This window comes from Melitaea cinxia, chromosome 9 (genome assembly GCF_905220565.1).
Source record: "Melitaea cinxia chromosome 9, ilMelCinx1.1, whole genome shotgun sequence".
NCBI lineage: Eukaryota > Metazoa > Arthropoda > Insecta > Lepidoptera > Nymphalidae > Melitaea > Melitaea cinxia.
Genome location: NC_059402.1, coordinates 9444200 through 9463677, shown reverse-complemented (window position 1 = coordinate 9463677; position 19478 = coordinate 9444200). Strand labels below are relative to the sequence as shown.

General features: G+C 33.8%; 1 protein-coding gene across 1 annotated transcript; it reads right to left on the bottom strand.

Annotated features, from left to right (window-relative positions):
- Positions 1-1239: 1239 nt before the first annotated feature.
- Positions 1240-18946, bottom strand: LOC123656640 (UDP-glycosyltransferase UGT5-like). Its single transcript, XM_045592306.1, has 6 exons — positions 18828-18946; positions 17782-18070; positions 10436-10667; positions 3311-3909; positions 2526-2751; positions 1240-1862 (listed from the first exon to the last, which is right to left on the bottom strand). Exons 1-6 carry the CDS (start codon positions 18944-18946, stop codon positions 1351-1353), a joined length of 1977 nt encoding a protein of 658 aa, XP_045448262.1. The 3' UTR covers positions 1240-1350.
- Between the last annotated feature and the right edge of the window lie 532 nt (positions 18947-19478).

Below are 19478 nucleotides of genomic sequence, written 5' to 3'. Positions count from 1 at the left end.
TGTTGTATGCGGAACTTAAATAACTGTGTTTGCATTATCGAAATCTGAGAGATGGTGGATGCACCCCCGTCATTTACATGTTAAAAACCTTTAAAATTCATCTGGCCAAGGAAAAGTTAATATAAATAAAAACTCTAAAAAACTCATACAAACAAACACCTGATATTGATTTACTAAGATCCAACCCTACCTTCTTCTATATAAAGAGAAAGCCTTTGTCCAGTAGAAGGACCTACACAGGTGTGCCAATCTACAAATTTAATGGATTTGAAATAAACGAAAATAAATGCATATTATTTAATGTGTATGAAAATGTTCGAAGACCAACCTCATTTGTACCATTAGGTGCTAAATGTAAACATTGTGTATAGTCTGCATTTACAAAAATCGCTTTTGAAATAAATAATTGGTATGTAAAAAAAATTGTCAAGACTTTCTCAAATAACTATTTTATGTTATGACTATAAGTTTAAAATTTTAGGAAGCAATAACAATAATCATCAACGCGGAGACATAAATACCAAAGCGGGTGAAACCACAATCGTCTAGTTAATTTTACATGTAAATCTCGAAATATTTGTCGTATAAATAACCAAACACCTATTATATAGGTAGTTACGCAACAAATTAGCAATTTCTAAATTTATAAATATAAATAGTAAGTACCTAATATAAAAATTTAATATAACAAACGAAGATATGTAAGTGTAACAAATATTAGCTTTTAGTTTGCTCAAAATTTAAGCTGGCTCAACATTTGGGATGCATACGTTGACTTCCAGTTGAGAATCTTCCTATAATAGACGTCTGTTGACTGTTCCAACAGCAATGCTTGAAGCAAATATTTGTCTAATTATATGTATGTGGACTGTTTCATGAGTTGCTAAGTGTCATCGCTTCGTTTATTCACATATGAACTAAAAGGATTTAGCAATTGTCTACACATTAAAAGAGATATGATAATGAGATAAAATATATTAAATTAAATACTTTTTATTTGAAACAAATAAAATAATTATAAAATATATTTATCTATACAAATAAATAAAATTGGAGTGTCTGTTTGTAATAATAATAAATAAACGCTAAATAAACGCTTTTTACTAAATACTGGTGTTTATGGGTGGTTATTCCGGCTAATCTCTGAAACGGTTGGACCTATTGTGACGGAACTTTCACTGGCAGATAGCTGATGTAAGTAGTAAGTAGGGGGTAAGTTAAGGGAGTAACTTAGGCTACTTTTATTTCAAAACATTATTTATTTTATAACTCTGCGAACTGAAGCAAAACTTTTGTGAATTCCACCCGGCGAAGTCGCAGGCACAGCTAGTTTAAATATACGTATAAACATTATGCAAACTTTTTCTTCTTATTTATTTCAACTTTGTTAAGAGATAACAAACGTAAAAGTAACTTTATAATTTTAACTAAAGCAACTATCCCTATAATCGAAGCCAATAATATTGTAGCGTAAACATCTATCATATTCGACGCAAACCAGCTCATATTTCTTGCAGGATTCTTCATATATTCTGCACCTTTATTTCTTATTACATATTCTATCCAAAACATTGCTGTATCTAAAGCGCTCATCGGTCTATCCTTGAACCTTCGAGAAACTTCTTTAGCCTTTTCCATATAAGAATTGTGGTTAAGAATTTCACTTACAGTGTTGTATAAAGTATTTTCATTAATATCATGATACGAGAGAATTTTACAGAAACCAGCTTGTTCAGCTATCAGCAAGTTGTTATATTGATCAGCATATACTGGAACGCCTACGAGAGGTATACCGTTAAAAATAGCTTCTTGCATTCCTATCAAGCCGCCGTGAGATATAAACAGTTTAACGTTCGGATGAACTGAAAAATAATTATAACTTATTAGTCGTGTGATTTCAAATAAAAGATATACATTTACGTTGTGTAATTAACTGCATATTTTAACGTTAAATTCCTGTACGGTATAGAAACAGAATTCATTAGTTGCCGTCGAAGACAAACGAACAAGTAAAGAAATATGCTCGAAGAAATATCATATTTCAATAGCAATAACATTTCAAACATATGAAGTTAAATGAACAATTAGGATACCTTAAATATCCACAATATTCTTAAATTTAATTTCACTTGACTCGTACTTACTACACTCTAAAAGTACTAAATATTTAATACCTTTTACCGGTAACTTGATTGTTACTGGTGGTAATAGGTAATTTAAAGAAATTGGCTCATTAAACAAATTTAATAGTTATAATCTCTTAAGTTTTAGGAACATAATCTTTCCACGCAACGAAATGCCTTTTTTTACGTGGGGAAAATCCATCATGGATACCCTCCGGCGCGGGGGCACCAGAGGGTTATCTCAGATTTCTACTGACTAAAAAACCATCACGTGTGAACAGTCGTCCGTCTTGGTGGGGCGAGATGGGGTCGCGCTAGCATTCGCCACCTCGCTCGCCCCGGCGGTAGGCACGCAACGAAATGCCTGGCAAAGCTAGTAATATTGTAAATATAAATTTTTACCTAAAATTTCCTTTTGAGGAAACCATTTACGCGTTACTAAATTAGGAGGCTTATCTTCAAAATGATCATCTTCCCATTTCCATAATATAGTGTATTTTTCCAATCGTTTAAAAACCTTTATAAAGTCTTTCTTCTTTTCTAATGGTATCTCAGAGCCTTTGACGTTTGAACCGAAACTAATGTAAATCACGCCGTCTTTTGCATCATCTAAGAGTTTTTGAAGATCCTAAAATTAAAACATCTTGAATGAATTTATAAATGTATCACATTATTTTTATTTCGTAATATATATTATTTATTTATATCCCAGTCGGGCTGCTCAAAATATGGAGCAGCCCGACTGGGGTAGTACCTCGACCTTACAGAAGATCACAGCTAAATAATACTGTTTTCAAGCAGTATTGTGTTCCTGTTGGTGAGTAAGGTGACCAGAGCTCCTGGGAGGATTGGGGATTGGGTCGGCAACGCGCTTGCGATGCTTCTGGTGTCGGAGTTGTCTATAAGCTACGGTAATCGCTTACCATCAGGTGAGCCGTACGCTTGTTTGCCGACCTAATAACATTAAAAAAAAAATTTACTTCTATTGTTAAATATAATAAAATAACAACTCTCATATCCAATGCAATCGATTTATAAAACCAATAATATGCAAATATAAAACCTTTTTTTAATATTTATTAAAAACGTGTAGGTATGCGTATAAATTACTTAAAAAATAACAAAGTAAACAATTATCTAGATATATTGATAAGATAAGAACTAACAATAAGATATAAATGTCTTACCGCTGGTAAACTGGCGCTACTTTTTGATAAATGAACTCCTCCAATTTCAACTATATTAGGTAGCAGAGCAATAGCGGGATCGAAACTAAAATGACTATTGCTCATGAACAACGATACATCGTTCTGCAATGTGTAAAAACTCGGTACATCGTTTGCTATTTCTGGTAAATACTTTTTCACTAGCTCCTCGTGTTTCTTCAAGTACCAGAATGTCCACCAGAAGTATTCATAAGCCGTAAAATATAGGTTTCTAAATCTTCCCCAAAAACTCGAAGGGTCTCTAACATCTAAAAACTCCGAAGTTACCGTGGCCAGTTGCAAAGGATTTCGTACTACAACGTTATGTCTCATGCAATTACCAAAGGTTGAAACCAATGCTAAAGGTGCATTATATTTATACGCAAGTGTGTAAAGAGCCTCTTGGAAAAACTGCTCGTTGATGACCAAGTCAAACTTGTTGTCTTTTTTTAAAAATTCCTTAACGTCTGTTGAATTTAAGGTAAGTTCCGTATAAGCTAAACCACCGGCCCATAGAACATGTTTGTGGAAGTCCTCAGCAGACATTTCAACCATATTAAATACATTTGGTCTTTCTGTACCTATAAACAAGAACAGAAAATTATTAATGAGGATATATAATGAAAATGACTTTTAACTGAGGTAGGATATATGTATCCTGCGTAAATCTGGAGTACCTCAACCTTACAGAGGATCATAGCTAAATAATACTACTTTCAAGCAACATTGTGTTCCTGTGGTGAGTAAGGTGACCAGAGTTCCTGAGTGGGATGGGAGGTAGGTCAGCAACGCGCTTGCGATGCTTCTGGTATTGCAGGCATCAACAGGCGAACCGTACGCTTGTTTGTCAATCAAGTTCTACAAAAAGTTTATCTCGAATGGAACCGCTCTGTCCGCCTAGTATATGTATAATGTGCAAACCTATATTTTTATAGCAATAATATCAAAACTTTGAATACACATAAATTTAAACAAAAAACAAAAAATTTATATCTAATAATTTTGTCTAAAAATAAATAATTGTGTTTGCTCACAAACGAAAAAAAACCGACTTCAATTACGACGAGTAATACAACGTAGATCGTCGAAAAAATAGTCAAGTTTCTACGCGTTATCAAAAATTACTCAAAAAGTAGTTATCAGATCTCGATAAAATTTATATGTGACAAAAATATAAGATAAACATCAGCTCTCGATTAAATTAAAAATTATTAAAATCGGTATACCCAGTAAAAAGTTATTGCAGATTTTCGAGTTTCCCTCGATTTCTCTGGGATCCCATCATCAGATCCTGGTTTCCTTTCTAATCGGTATATTCAGTAGAAAGTTATGCGGTATAAAACAACGAAAAAAGTGTCAAGTAAAAACGCATTATTAGACATAACTCGAAAAGCAGTTGTTAGATCTCAAATAAATTTAAATGGGACCAAATGACACACACCACCTTTCGATCAAAAGAAAATTTGTCGAAATCGCTCCACCCAGTCAAAATTTCTGAAGTAAGATACATAAAAAAAAAAAAAAAATACAGTCGAATTGAGAACCTCCTCCTTTTTGGAAGTCGGTTAAAAAGAAATAAGACTTTTACTGTGATGTAACACCGAGCTCATCACAGAGCAAACTTTATATTATTTTCTCGTTGAAAAGTATATTTCAACCAGAATAATTATTTCGGTCTAAGGAACTTTATTTCTCAAGAACATTACAGTTCACTTATGAGTATTGTACATACAGATACTTTATTAAATATGTAACAAACAGTTCGACCGTATTTGTTTAAATAGGTAATGACTCAAAAAAGGGAAAGGTAGTAATAAAGAATTAAGTTTATTTATTTGTTTAATACGAGTATTATCAATCTTGATGCGAATATGGTTTAGTTTGTTTTTTCGTTTGATTGTAGGTAGTTTAATAATATGCAAGTTTATGAGTAATTTTTTGTTGTGATTGTATTTTTTTTTTTGTTTATTTGTTATATTTATTCATTTATGTTTTATGTTTATTTATACATTATATTTCAAGTATATATTGTTTTAACTTACTTTTGTATATAGAAAGATTTTTACATATTTTTATTTTATTTGGTAGTTTATTGTACCTCATGACACCATCATATAAAATGTTTCTTTTACCATACCCCGTTCTTGGCGTAATAAGTTTCAGTTTGTGTCTGCGTATGCTCGCGTTTGGTAAGAGCTGTCGGCATGCGGATGCATCCTGATAATTTTTTTTATTTTATTGATATGCATATGTTCACAGTGTGAATTTGATCAAAGTTAGATATTTTGTTGGTTTTGTATAGTATAGCCCGTTCCATTGTACGTTGAGCGACTCTAAACTTGTGGACCAGTCCCTTCGTCAGTGTCCACGTCTCGGCTCCGTATGTTAACACAGGCAGGACGCATTACTCGAAGACTTTTGTCTTCAAGCATTGCGGAATCTTCGAAGTGAAGACTCGACGAAGTCTGCCAAACGCCGCCCAGCCCAACCGAATCCTCAAGTTGTTGCGGCCTAGTTGGATAATATGGCCTAGGTAAATATAACCCTGAAAAACTTCGAGAAGGGTACAATCGACCGATACCGGTCTCGGTATGACTTGGTTGTTAAACATAACTTTCGTTTTGTTTTTCGTGTTTCACCGTTGACGTTAATGCCTCGTTCCCCCCAATATAAGGTCTTAAAGACATCCTCCAGCGCAGTGGTGAACAGTTTCGGTGATATTACATCTCCCTGTCTTACTCTGCGCCGGAGGTAAATAGGTCTTGTTCTCTGGTCCTGAACATGAACGGTCATCGTCGCTGCGTCGTATATAGATTTCAGTACCTCGATATATCGCCAGTCGATATGACGTCTCTGCAGAGAATCCAGTCGAAGGCTTTCTCGTAATTGACAAATGCCATACACAGCGGTTGATTATATTCTTCTGTCTTTTGAATAATCTGCCGAACAGCATGGATGTGGTCTACGGTGCTGTAGCCATTTCGAAACCCAAAATTCGAAACTGAAAATGAAACGGGCTATGCTTGGGGTTTTTCTCAAGAGGTGGCGAATGCTAACGCGACCTCATCTCGCCCCACCCAGGCGGACGACTGCTCACACGTGGTGGTTTTTAGTCAGTAGGAGTCTGACATAACCCTCTGGCGCCCCCGCGCTGGAGGGTATCCATGATGGATTTTCCCCACGTAAAAAAAAATGGAGTTTTTCTCAAAGATATGATTAAAAATGAGACTATCCGCGAGAGAACGAAAGTAACCGATATAGCCCACAGAATTAGCAAGTTGAAGTGGCAGTGGGCTGGTCATCTGTGTCGCAGGACCGATGGCCGTTGGAGTAGACGGGTCCTGGAGTGGAGACCGCGTGTTGGCAAACGCATCTTGGTACGTCCCCCAGCCCGGTGGACCGACGATCTACGTAATATTGCCGGTGTAGGCTGGATGAGGATTGCGGAAAACCGGGATGTCTGGCGTGAACTTGGGGAGGCCTATGTCCAGCAATGGACTGCAGTAGGCTGAGCTGACTGACCGACTGCTGACTGTATAGTATAGAAGTGGGTGTTAGTGGGATATTGGGACAATACTTTAATAGCTTTATTTTGTGCACGCTGTAATGGCATGATATTCGTTTTAGCGGCGCTGCCCCAGGCCTCTATTAAATATGTAAGTTAAGATTTTATAAACGCATTGTACAGCATATATCGTATTTTAGGTGGTATACAAGAAGACATCCTCCGTAGCGCCCCAGTGAATTGTGTCTGTTTATTTTGCACGTGTTCTATGTGGGGTCGCCATGTCAATTTATCGTCCAGAATTAAGCCAAGGTACTTTTCTTGGTGTGATCTATGAAGGATTTCGTCGTTCATATGTAGTGATATATCGTCCGGTTTTTTTTAGTTTTTTGCACTGAAAATCGTGTAAGAACTTTTCTTTGCGCTAACTGCTAATATATTACATTGATACCAAATGCTGTATTGGCGTAGATCTTGTTGTGCTTGTTTAACCAATTCTGTTAGGTCTTTTCCGAACTAAAAAAGACATGTATCATGTACATGTCTTACTAATATCAATCTAACTGGACATGTGACACAAAAAAGACATGTATCATGTACATGTCTTACTAATATCAATCTAACTGGACATGTGACACAAAAAAGACATGTATCATGTACATGTCTTACTAATATCAATCTAACTGGACATGTGACACAAAAAAGACATGTATCATGTACATGTCTTACTAATATCAATCTAACTGGACATGTGACACAAAAAAAGACATGTATCATGTACATGTCTTACTAATATCAATCTAACTGGACATGTGACACAAAAACGACATGTATCATGTACATGTCTTACTAATATCAATCTAACTGGACATGTGACACAAAAAAGACATGTATCGCGTACATGTCTTTTTTGTGTCATATGTCCAGTTAGATTGATATTAGTCACATTATTGACGTAAATTAGAAATAATAATGACCCTATTACGGATCCCAGGGAAATACTGCAGGTTATACGTTGGGGATTGCTTGTGTACCTATTTTTACAACTTGTGTTCGAGTTTCTAAGTATGATTGAAATATGTCGTAAATAAGTCCGGATACCCTTAATTTTTTAACTTAGCTAACAATAAGGAATGACTAACTGTATCGAAAGCTTTCTGAAGGTCGATGAAGATACCCAGACAAAAGCTTTTTTTATCAATTTCTGTATTTATTTTAGTTGTTAAATCAATTACTGCTGATACCGTTCCGGAATTTTGACGGAAACCGTATTGTGTGAAAGGAAATTTAAGCTCTCCAGGTGTGTGTCATCAGGCGCCTATATATGACACTTTCACAAACTTTTGAAATCACAAGCAACACAGCAATCGGATGATAGTTATCCGGATCAGTTTTTGGTCCAGATTTGTATATCGGAGTTATTTTTGCTATTTTCAAACTGTTAGGGAAAGTTCCTGTAGCTAAACATTTATTTATACAATCTGTTAAATTTTTTAATATAAGGTCGCGTATGCAAATAAGTGATTTTGTGCTAATACCGTCGATACCTGTACTACACGCTGTCTGAACTTTTAATGATATTTTTTACTCCTTTAACGGTGCAAGGTTCAAAATGTGTTATTATACGTTCGGGTTCTTCATTTAGGTAAATCATAGTGTTAATAAATTTATTAGGATGATATTTTGGTATTTTTTGAGCCAGTTCAGAGCCGATTAATAAAAAAATACATTAAATTTTTCGCATATATCACTGCCATTGTTAATTGTTTCACCTGATACAATTAAGGTTGGAAGAAGTGAGTAGTTTTAATTTTATTGTTAGCTAACTTATTAATTAAACTCCAAAGCTTTTTTGAGTCATTATTACAATTTTTAAAGGAATTATAATAAAATTCGTGTTTTGTGTTTCTAATAAACCCTAACTAATACCTAACCGAACCCTACTAACCTAACCGAAAGAAATAACTTACACAACTAATTGTGTAAGTTATTTCTTTCGGTTAAAAATTGACGTTTTAATGTTTCATTTCTAGAGTTGTCTTTAAGTTTCTTCCATAGATCATTTCTTCTGGATACTCCTTTAGTAATATTTCTGTTAATCCAATCCTTCCGGGGTAAATTTAATATTTTTACTTTTTTATTTTTTTATTTTTTCCAATATATAAGTGGTGTAGTTGTGGTCTTCGTTATTTAGTATATTTTTCTTCATACTTTCATATAATGCTATGTAGTTTATTGCTTCATATGATGTCCGTCATAGGAGAATGTGTTCATGCTTAAGTAGTTTCACATATATTTGTTTGTGATCAGATAGCGGCGAGGCAATAATTGATAGATGAAATTTCTCATTATGAATATTTGAGAAAATATGATCTAATATAGTTTTGGTTGTTGTTGTCTCTCGAGTACAATATTTGATGTCTATTTTATTCAGTATGTCATAGCCAGTTGTTTGTAACATCTCTTTTTGGTATAAAGTTTTGCTGGTTTCGCTTAATAAATTAATATTAAAATCTCCAAAGACGATGCTTCGTTTCTTATTTTCCAATTGCATGGTATATATCAAGGATACAAATGTTTTAGTTTATTTATGTTTTGGAGTTACATATTGAATAGAACGAAATAAGTCTACTCTTTATAACACGACATTAGTAATTAATTACTGGGAAAGTACGTCAACAAATAATGTTCTCAAGCATGAGTCCGTAGTAAAACGGTCAATCTGAAAAATTAACCAATGATTTATGCTGCTTGATATATTCAATGTAAAAATTATCCTACTTGCAACTATCTATGTGCGGAGAGTTATAAAAACATAGTAAAAATTTCTGAAAATAAAGTAAAATGCACCCCTCGTTTTTTACTCTGAATTGAATTATTCTCTAAATAACTTTAATTTTATTATAATTTTATTTTTAAGTAATTAATTATGATTGATTGTTCGATCTTCTATTACTGTAATATAAACTATTTGTAATTAATAAAAATACTAATTAATTAAAAAAGGTTGTTTTTTTTATTTTTTTTAACCATAATTTCTTACACATATACTAGCTGACCCCGCAAACGTTGTTTTGCTATACCTTTTATCAACCTTCCCAATCCCCCCCCCCCCCTTATAAATTAGGAGAATGAAAAATAGATGTTGGCCGATTCTTAGACCTAACCGATATGCACACAAAATGTCACAATATTTTATTAACCATCTTAATCACCACCCCCCCTTATCTTAGGGGTATTAAAAATAGATGTTGCTCGATTCTCAGACCTACCCGACACACAAAATTTCATGAGAATAGGTCAAGCCGTTTCGGGGGAGTTTAACTACAAACACCGCGACACAAGAATTTTATATATTAGATAGTGACTTAATTTTCATTTCATTCAAATAAAAAGACACGAATCTGACAATTACGGCAATAGTCCTATTTTTAAAACTACTACGGAATATTTGAATAGATTTTGGATGTATTAATAAAAGAGAAGTTCTGTTACAGCTTTTAAATATAATAGATTATACATAGAGATAAAAGGATTAAAATTATATAAAATATAGATAATAGAAGGTATAGCTTTAATGTCAAATCTTTTTATCCACTCACCTAACATGTCCCAAATTTCTTTATCATCCACTAATACCTCATGGTAATTCGGCGGCGGATCCTTTACTTTTTGGGATGTAATGACGGTAACATTGTGTCCCCGTCGCGCGAGCTCCAGCCCGATCGGACGTAGAAATATATTATGAGATACTGAAGAAAATGGAGTCACATACAGAATATTCGCTGATTCGGCAAAACTTGTTATAAATAACACGAATAAAAACAGTCCATTCTGAAAATTCATATTTTTTTTTTTGTTAATACTATTTTTTATATTACAAAAAAAGCAGCTAGTCTTTATAGTTTGTTGTGTATTTTAACGTAACTAGTTAAATTTGTGATAATAACAATTTCAAATTATAATTTGTCCTCTACTCGAATGTAATAGTAAACAAAGTTCAAAAATCTATACTAATATTATAAAGAGGTAAAGTTTATAACTTTGTTTGTATGTAGGGGGTAATCTTCGCAAATACCGAACCGATCATGAAATTTCTTTCATCAACAGAAAGCTACACTATTCAGGAGTGACATAGGCTATATTTTATTGTAATTGAACAAAAAATTTAGTAAATAAGAAAAAGATTAAAATATAATATCAAAATGGTAAACAAACTAGCGCCATCTATCGCTATTAGAAAACAATTTATTAGTATTTCAACGTTATTAATTTAGTCTTATTTTAGTCTATCGACGATGTTTTCTCGATTTTTGATAGATGGCGTTGGAACAACATATTATTTATTTGAGTGCTATAAAATTTGTTCTTTAAAGTATGTTATTTGGTTCTGTAATTTAAAATAATAAATACACGGGAGCAACATATTATTTATTTAAGTGCTATAAAATTTGTTCTTTAAAGTATGTTATTTGGTTCTGTAATTTAAAATAATAAATACACGGGAGCAACATATTATTTATTTAAGTGCTCTAAAATTTGTTTTTTAAAGTATGTTATTTGGTTAATATAATAATAATTAACGCCCAACGAAGTGGGCACGGGTCGGCTAGTTAATAATAAACAGGCTTAACATCATTAATGGAAGTTTAAAAATAATTTAGTTTGCTCTCAAACGAAAAAAAAACCGACTTCAATTACATCGATCAGTAATATAATATAAATAAACGAAAAATTTGTTGAGTAAATGCGCGTTATCAAAGATTACTCAAAAAGCAACTATTAGATCTCAATCAAAATAACTTAAATGGGACTACAAGACAAGCATCAGCTTTCGATTAAAATAAAAATCATCAAAATCAGTATACCCAGTGAAAAGTTATGCGGTGTAACACAGCATAGGACAACGAGTAAGAGAGAGGTAATAGCCCAGCATTTGTTAGTCGCATTGTTAGATATTACTCGAAAAGTGCTAGTTTAACCTTAATTAAATTTAAATGGGACTACGTGACACGCATCACCTCTCGATTAAAACAAAAATCATCCAAATCGGTCCCCCTAATCAAAACTTCTGAGGTAAGTATATAAAAAATCTAATAGGATTGAGACCCTCCTCCTTTTTTGGAAGTGATTAACAATACTAACTAATTTTTCTGCTTGCAAAAAAGACACGACGTCCTCCACGAGTTTATTTTTAATTATATAAATACATAATTTATATTTTACATTCAATTAGTATATTTAAAAAAAAACATAAGCTACTTACCATTTTCACATATAATATTTATCTATCTATTATATATATTACTTTAATTTAAACAATTTGATATACTACATATATACGAGGAACAAATGATCACACGCGTGTGTCACATCTCAACTAGCAATGAGCTGTGTGAAGATTTGAAAATTGAATGTAAATGATTCATATAATGACATTAGACTATGTATGTAACATGTATCTATGTATAGTATTTATCCTTCCTTTAATTGGGTTGTCTGGAAGAAATGGCTAAATAGCCTTAAGTCCGCCCATTATACTTCACAGTCTGTAAATGTTTTTAAATGTGTTTATTGTTTAAAATGTAGTTGTGGTGTACAATAAAGTATAAATAAATAAATATAGTAGCTACATATATATTAAATCATACTACTTATTGTACTGCTTGTCAAAAGAAGAAGTAAAGAAATATATCAGAAGAAGATTATTAATATTCATAATTAAAATAGCTGAAAATATTTCTGAAAAAATTTAAAACTAATTAGTTCCACGCCTATTGACTTAAATAATAATTGAATTATAATCCTAGTTGATATATATTATTTTTAACTTCAAAAGACTTAACACGAAAAAACGAACCAAAAATGACCCGCAACCCTCATTCGATATTTTTTTCTAGTGTCAAGACCTTCAAGTGAATAAAACACGTAAGATACATAAGATACAAAGTCGTTGTGAGTTCACATAATTATGTGTTAGCAAAACTGATTTTGCATATTCTAGAGTAATTTTAAAATAAATCGAAAGATGTGTACACACACACAAAATCGCGGAAAAGCAGTATGATGAATCAATATCTAATATTTTTAAATAAAGAACGCTTTACCCTGTAGTGATGCCCCGAGTATTACTAAATAAACGCTTCACACTCAACAGATCCCTCAGTAGGATTTTCTCCTGTAGTGGGGGTCCGGAAACACATACAGTACTCAAACTCAAAGCCCAGACCACGACTAACATCTATATGGTCGATACAAATGTCTGTCGTGATCGGGAATCGAACCCGCGACCGCCAGCACAACAGCCAGTGCTATTATCGCTGCGCTAACGCGTCGTCAAAGTATAAGAAATATTACATACAATGTTCTTCCATTTGAAATTGGTCGAGATCTGACAAATACTTTTTGAGTTATCTCTAATTATAATGGGTATTTAATAAATATATATTTTTTTAATACCTACGTTGTATTAATTGTCAATGTCCATGTAAGTCCGATTTTTTTACCACGCTTTTATTAGCTTGGGTATATGAATACGTATGTATATATGTAGAAGTTTGATTAATTTGAAACTTTGCACACGTACCAAGGACCGATGACAATGCAATACTTCAATAACAGTTTCCCAATATCCTTATTATGACCGCCAGGGTTAATAAATGAATAATAATGACGCCGCGTTGGCGCAACGGTCACTGCCATGGATTGTACCTGTTGCGCTGGCCCCTGCTTGCGGATTCGATCCCCGCACATGACAAACATTTGTTTTGGCCATACAGGTGTTTGCCGTGGTCTGGGTGTTTGTGCAGTCCTTGTGGATCTCTCCACCGTGCCTCGGAGAGCACGTTAAGCCGTCGGTCCCGGTTGTTACTCATAGTATTTATTTATTTATTTATTTACAGAAGAAAAAAAAGATACAATTTATGTGATAAACAGTGCAGCAAAAACAATGAACAGTTTAACAGTGCACTGTGTTTCTAAAGTAATAATACTTAAGTACATACGATATTATATCTATATAATATATATAAACGCGAAAGGTCATTCATCACGAAATCTCCGAAACTATAACACCTACAAACTTGAAATTTGGTAAGTAGGCTCCTTATAGGACGTAGACATCCGCTAAGAACAGATTTTACGAAACTCAACCCCTAAGGGGGTAAAATGGGGGTTGGAAGTTTGTATGAGAGTCCCATGTTTTTGACGTAAGAGACTTGAAATTTAAAATGTAAGCTCTATAGATAGATGGTGAAAAGGTGTCCAAATAATGTATCTTTAGAAATCAACCCCTTTTTGGGTTAAAACGGGGGATAGTAGGTCGGCTCACTGATCACGAAATCTCCGAAACTATAACAGTTACAAACTTGAAATTCGGCAGGAAGGCTTCATATAGGGCGTAAACATCTGCTAAGAACGGATTTTACGAAATTCGACCCCTAAGGGGGTTAAACGGGGGTTGGAAGTTTGTATGAAAGTCCTATGTTTTTGAAGTAAGAGACTTGAAATTTAAAATGTACGCTCTTTAGATGGTGAGAAGGTGTCCAAATAATGTATTTTTAGAAAGCAACTCTTTTTTGAGGTTAAAACGGGGGATGGTAGATTGACTCACTCATCACGAAATCTCCGGAACTATAATAGCTACAAACTTGAAATTTTGCAGGTAGGCTCTTTATAGTACGTAAACATCTGCTATGAACGAATTTTACGAAACTCAACCCCTAAGGGGGTAAAATGGGGGTTGCAAGTTTGTATGAAAGTCCTATGTTTTTGAAGTAAGAGACTTGAAATTTAAAATTTACGCTCTTTAGATGGTGAGAAGGTGTTTAAATAATGTATTTTTAGAAAGATACTCTTTTTTGAGATTAAAACGGGGGATGGTAGATTGACTCACTCATCACGAAATCTCCGGAGCTATAACAGCTACAAACTTGAAATTTGGCAGGAGGTCTTTTTATAGGACGTAGACATCCGCTAAGAACGGATTTTACGAAATTCGACCCCTAAGGGGGTAAAACGGGCTTGGGAGTTTGTATGAAAGTCCTATGTTTTTGAAGTAAGAGACTTGAAATTTAAAATTTATGCTCTATAGATGGTGAGAAGGTTTCCAAATAATGTATCTTTAGAAATCAACCCCTTTTTGGGGTTAAAACGGGGGATAGTAGGTTGGCTCACTGATCACGAAATCTCCGAAACTATAACAGTTACAAACTTGGAATTTGGCAGAAAGGCTCCTTATAGGGCTTAAACATTCGCTAAGAACGGGTTTTACAAAACTCGACCCCTAAGGGGCTAAAACGGGGGTTGGAAGTTTGTATGAGAGTCCCATGTTTTTGACGTAAGAGACTTGAAATTTAAAATGTACGCTCCTTAGACGGTGAGAATGTGTTTAAATAATGTATTTTTAGAAAGCAACTCTTCTTTGAGGTTAAAACGGGGGATGGTAGATTGACTCACTCATCACGAAATCTCCGGAACTATAACAGCTACAAGCTTGAAATTTAGCAGGAAGGCTTCATATAGGGCATAGACATCTGCTAAGAACGGATTTTACGAAATTCGACCCCTAAGGGGGTAAAACGGGGGTCGGAAGTTTGTATGAAAGTCTTATGTTTTTGAAGTAAGAGACTTGAAATTTAAAATATATAATCTATAGATGGTGAGGAGGTGTTCAAATAATGCATCGTAATCTATATATATATAAAAGAGAAAGGTCACTAACTCACTCATTACGAGAACTCAAAAACCGCTGGATGGTCCCATCCATCCAGGTTGGACAAAGACAAAATTTGTCAGGGAGGTAGATTATAGTTAGCAGATGTCCGCTAAGAACAGATTTTACGATATTCCACCGCTAAGGGGGTTTAATTGGGGTTGATAGTTTGTATGAAACATATACAGCCTGAAAATAAAACTAAAAATGTGGTGTATAGAGAGGTTTTATAAAAATAACTACTAAATTATACTAAATTGTGACTTTTAAAAAGTTACTCAGTTTGATAAGCATTTCGAGTGACTGAAATAAAAAAATAATTTGCGTTAAACATCTTTATAGTAATGCATATCTTCATAACCACGCGGACGTAGTCGCGGGTAACAGTTAGTGTATTATAAAACAAAGTCCCCAAAAGTGTATGTGATCGATTCGCTCAAAATCTACTGAACGGATTTTCGTACGGTTTTACCATTGGAGAGAGGGCTCCACCATTGGCAAGAGGAAGGTTTACGGAACGGCTAAGCCGATTTTGATGAGAGTTTCACTGGAAGTTTGCCGGGAAAACTTTGTGACACACCAATTTCAACGCGGGCGAAGCCGCGGGCACAGCTAGTACTAACATAAAAATATGATATAAAGCTATCCAAATATAAGTTATACATGTGAATATAATTAGAAAGAAAAAAAAATAACATTAAGTGGTTAAAAAATAGTAATTACATAATAAAAATAATAAATGCGGTCATGTCTCTCTCTCTTTATGTTGGTCTAAAAAGAATTTTTTAAATATGTTTTTATAGTTATTTTTTTGATTTTTTTTTTAAATTTGATGGCAGATTATTTATTAAGAGAGGAATAATATATTCAAGCGTACGTTTTCCATAAAAATTACTTATGACTAGGTATTTTTAATGTGTGATTTGTAATATTTCTTGTTAGTTTATAGTGACTCATTTTTATTTGAATGTTTGAATTAAAATATTGTTCTATTAATAATGTATATTTTATTTTAGTATGTATTGGCATTACTCTGCAGTAGTTAAATAATTTCAAGGAGTTATTTTTGTATTTATTTCTTATGTATATGGGTAGATACGATTGTTTTTAAGATTCGTGATTGGAGATGATAGATTCTATCGAGATGTGATTTAAATGTAAGACCGTAGGTGCTTAGTCCATAAGATATAATAGATTCACCTAAAGATTTATAAAACTTTAATAGTATTATGAATGGAATTTTGGGTTTAATTATGGTTAATTTGGCTAAAAGGGCACGTAGTTTGTCACAAACATTATTTATATGTTCCTTCCAATTGAGGTTAGTATCTATAGTAATACCAAGGTAACGCTGAGTTTTAACAAAGTCAATGTGGTTACAGTTGCAGGTACCAGTATATGAATTATGAAAACATTGATGGCTATGTGCAGTGAATATACAGGGTTACAGGAAAAGTCGACCTAGATCCGTTAAGGGCGTGTAGTACACACCATTTCTGAATTATTTCACTATGGAACCCCCCATCCTAAACTTAACCGTTTTCGAGATATTCGAGTTTTAATTTTTTTTATGAAAATGCCCAATTTTTCGGCTATTGAACTGAATATTTTAATTTTTTTTGACTCTTATGATTATTTTTTTGGTTTCTTACATGAAGAATGAGATGCTTAATGACCTCAATGACTAAAATTGCACGTAAGTTAACTAAATAGGTCGTTGTAGACGATCGAAACTTAAGAAAATAAGTACAAATTATAAAAAAATATTTTTCTTTTCTGGATATCTCAAAAAATTATTATGGCACTTGCTCTGCAGATGTGCTTAAAAACATCTACATTTTATCAGCTATCCAACGAAGTATAACACTCTAGGTTATTTATTAACCTCAAAGGTGAAACTTAGTTTCTAAGGCTACATGGCAGTCAGAATAAATAGCGCTTATTTAATTAATTTGACTTAAGTTCAGCATAATCATCATTACAAGATCGTCGGTGATTGTAGTAAGCTAAATGAAACAATAAATCAGTTCAAAATAACATTTATTCACCTAATGTTTTTGAAGTTCATGTTCCACGTGTCCACCTCTATTTCGCACACATTTTCTCATTCTTTCACGTAGTCCACTTTTCACTACACCAATGGTTAATGTTGTTCTTATGTCGTCTTATGAGAACTTCCACTGACGATATGGGGTTGGGCTCACTGTAAACGAGGCTCTTCATGTGCCCCCATACATAAAAATCCATGGGGGTCAGGTCGGGACATCTGGCTGGCCAGGGTAAAGGCCCACCTCGTCCAATCCATTTGTTAGGATAGTTAGTGTCCAACCATTCCTTAACGCTTCTTCTGAAATGGGCAGGGCAGCCATCATGTTGAAACCACATGTCCCGCAGTAATTTTAATGGGAGATCATCTAGAAGGTCACCTAAGTCACCTCTTAAGAAATTTTCATAAGTATCACCATTCAGATCTTGTTTTTGCACATTATTTTTCTCACTCTCACCTGCATAAATCTTAAGTTGTCTCGCTCACACGCACCGGATTAACTTGAAGGACAATAGCCGACCTACGTTAGACCTACTACCTGAACGTTTTCAACTATGTTTTTTTCTATGAGTTTAAATACAACCCTAGGTTGTTATACCTCATTGGATAGCTGATAAAATGTAGATGTTTTTAAGCACATCTGCAGAGCAAGTGCCATAATAATTTTTTGAGATATCCAGAAAAGAAAAATATATTTTTTTTAATTTGTACTTATTTTCTTAAGTTTCGATCGTCTACAACGACCTATTTAGTTAACTTACGTGCAATTTTAGTCATTAAGGTCATTAAGCATCTCATTCTTCATGTAAAAAACCAAAAAAATAATCATAAGAGTCAAAAAAATTCAAAATATTCAGTTCAATAGCCGAAAAATTGGGCATTTTCATAAAAAAAAAATTAAAACTCGAATATCTCGAAAACGGTTAAGTTTAGGATGGGGGGTTCCATAGTGAAATCATTCAGAAATGGTGTGTACTATACGCCCTTAACGGATCTAGGTCGACTTTTCCTGTAACCCTGTATATAGTAGGAAATATATCCGCCAACCAGCCTTAGAGCAGCGTGGTGGATTAAGCTCTGATTCTTCTCCTACATGGGGAAAGAGGCCCATGCCTAGTAGTGGGATATTACAGGCTGAAGCAGGATTAATAAATTCTCTCTTGGATCCTCTGTAAGGAAGTAAGAGAGATAAAGCTAGCGCCCGATCTGCGCATGCCTGCAGTTTCGGACTTACTCTTTCGCTCGGGCACTCAACGCAGCACAACGGACACAGATACTTTTTCCGGCTGCATTTTTACCTTGTTTATACCTGTCCTTACTAGCTGTTTCCCGCCCGCTTCGCGTGGCGTTCATGGTTTCGCTCCGCGCACAATAGTTATTCTTTTATTGTTTATGACGAAATGACTAGATTACGAAATAGTTCGTAAAGCATTTCAATACTATCACATGTCAAAAAAAAAACTATAATTTTAACTTTTAAACTATAAGTTATCTAGTGTATATGTTGTTTTAACAGCTAGACTAACTAGAAGTCGAGCTATTTACACTCATTATGTATCAAAAAAATATTTTCATGAATATGTGAATAATACTTTATTAAGCTTTCTTACGCGCGAAATTTAAAACTTTACTATTAATAATATGAAGACATTTTCGGTAGTTAATATTTTGATCATTTTAATTTGCAAGGTTATAAAACAAGTTGACCTTTTAAATAGTCACTTTATCCTTTAGTCAATTATATCTACTGTGACGACAAAATGCACGTGTCTATTTTTTGTTTCAGACCATTTTATAGATTCTCTTCTTCTCGGTTTTCACTTCCCGATTACGTTATTTCTATATTATTCACTAGAAATATCAAGAGACGAATAACTTTTCAATC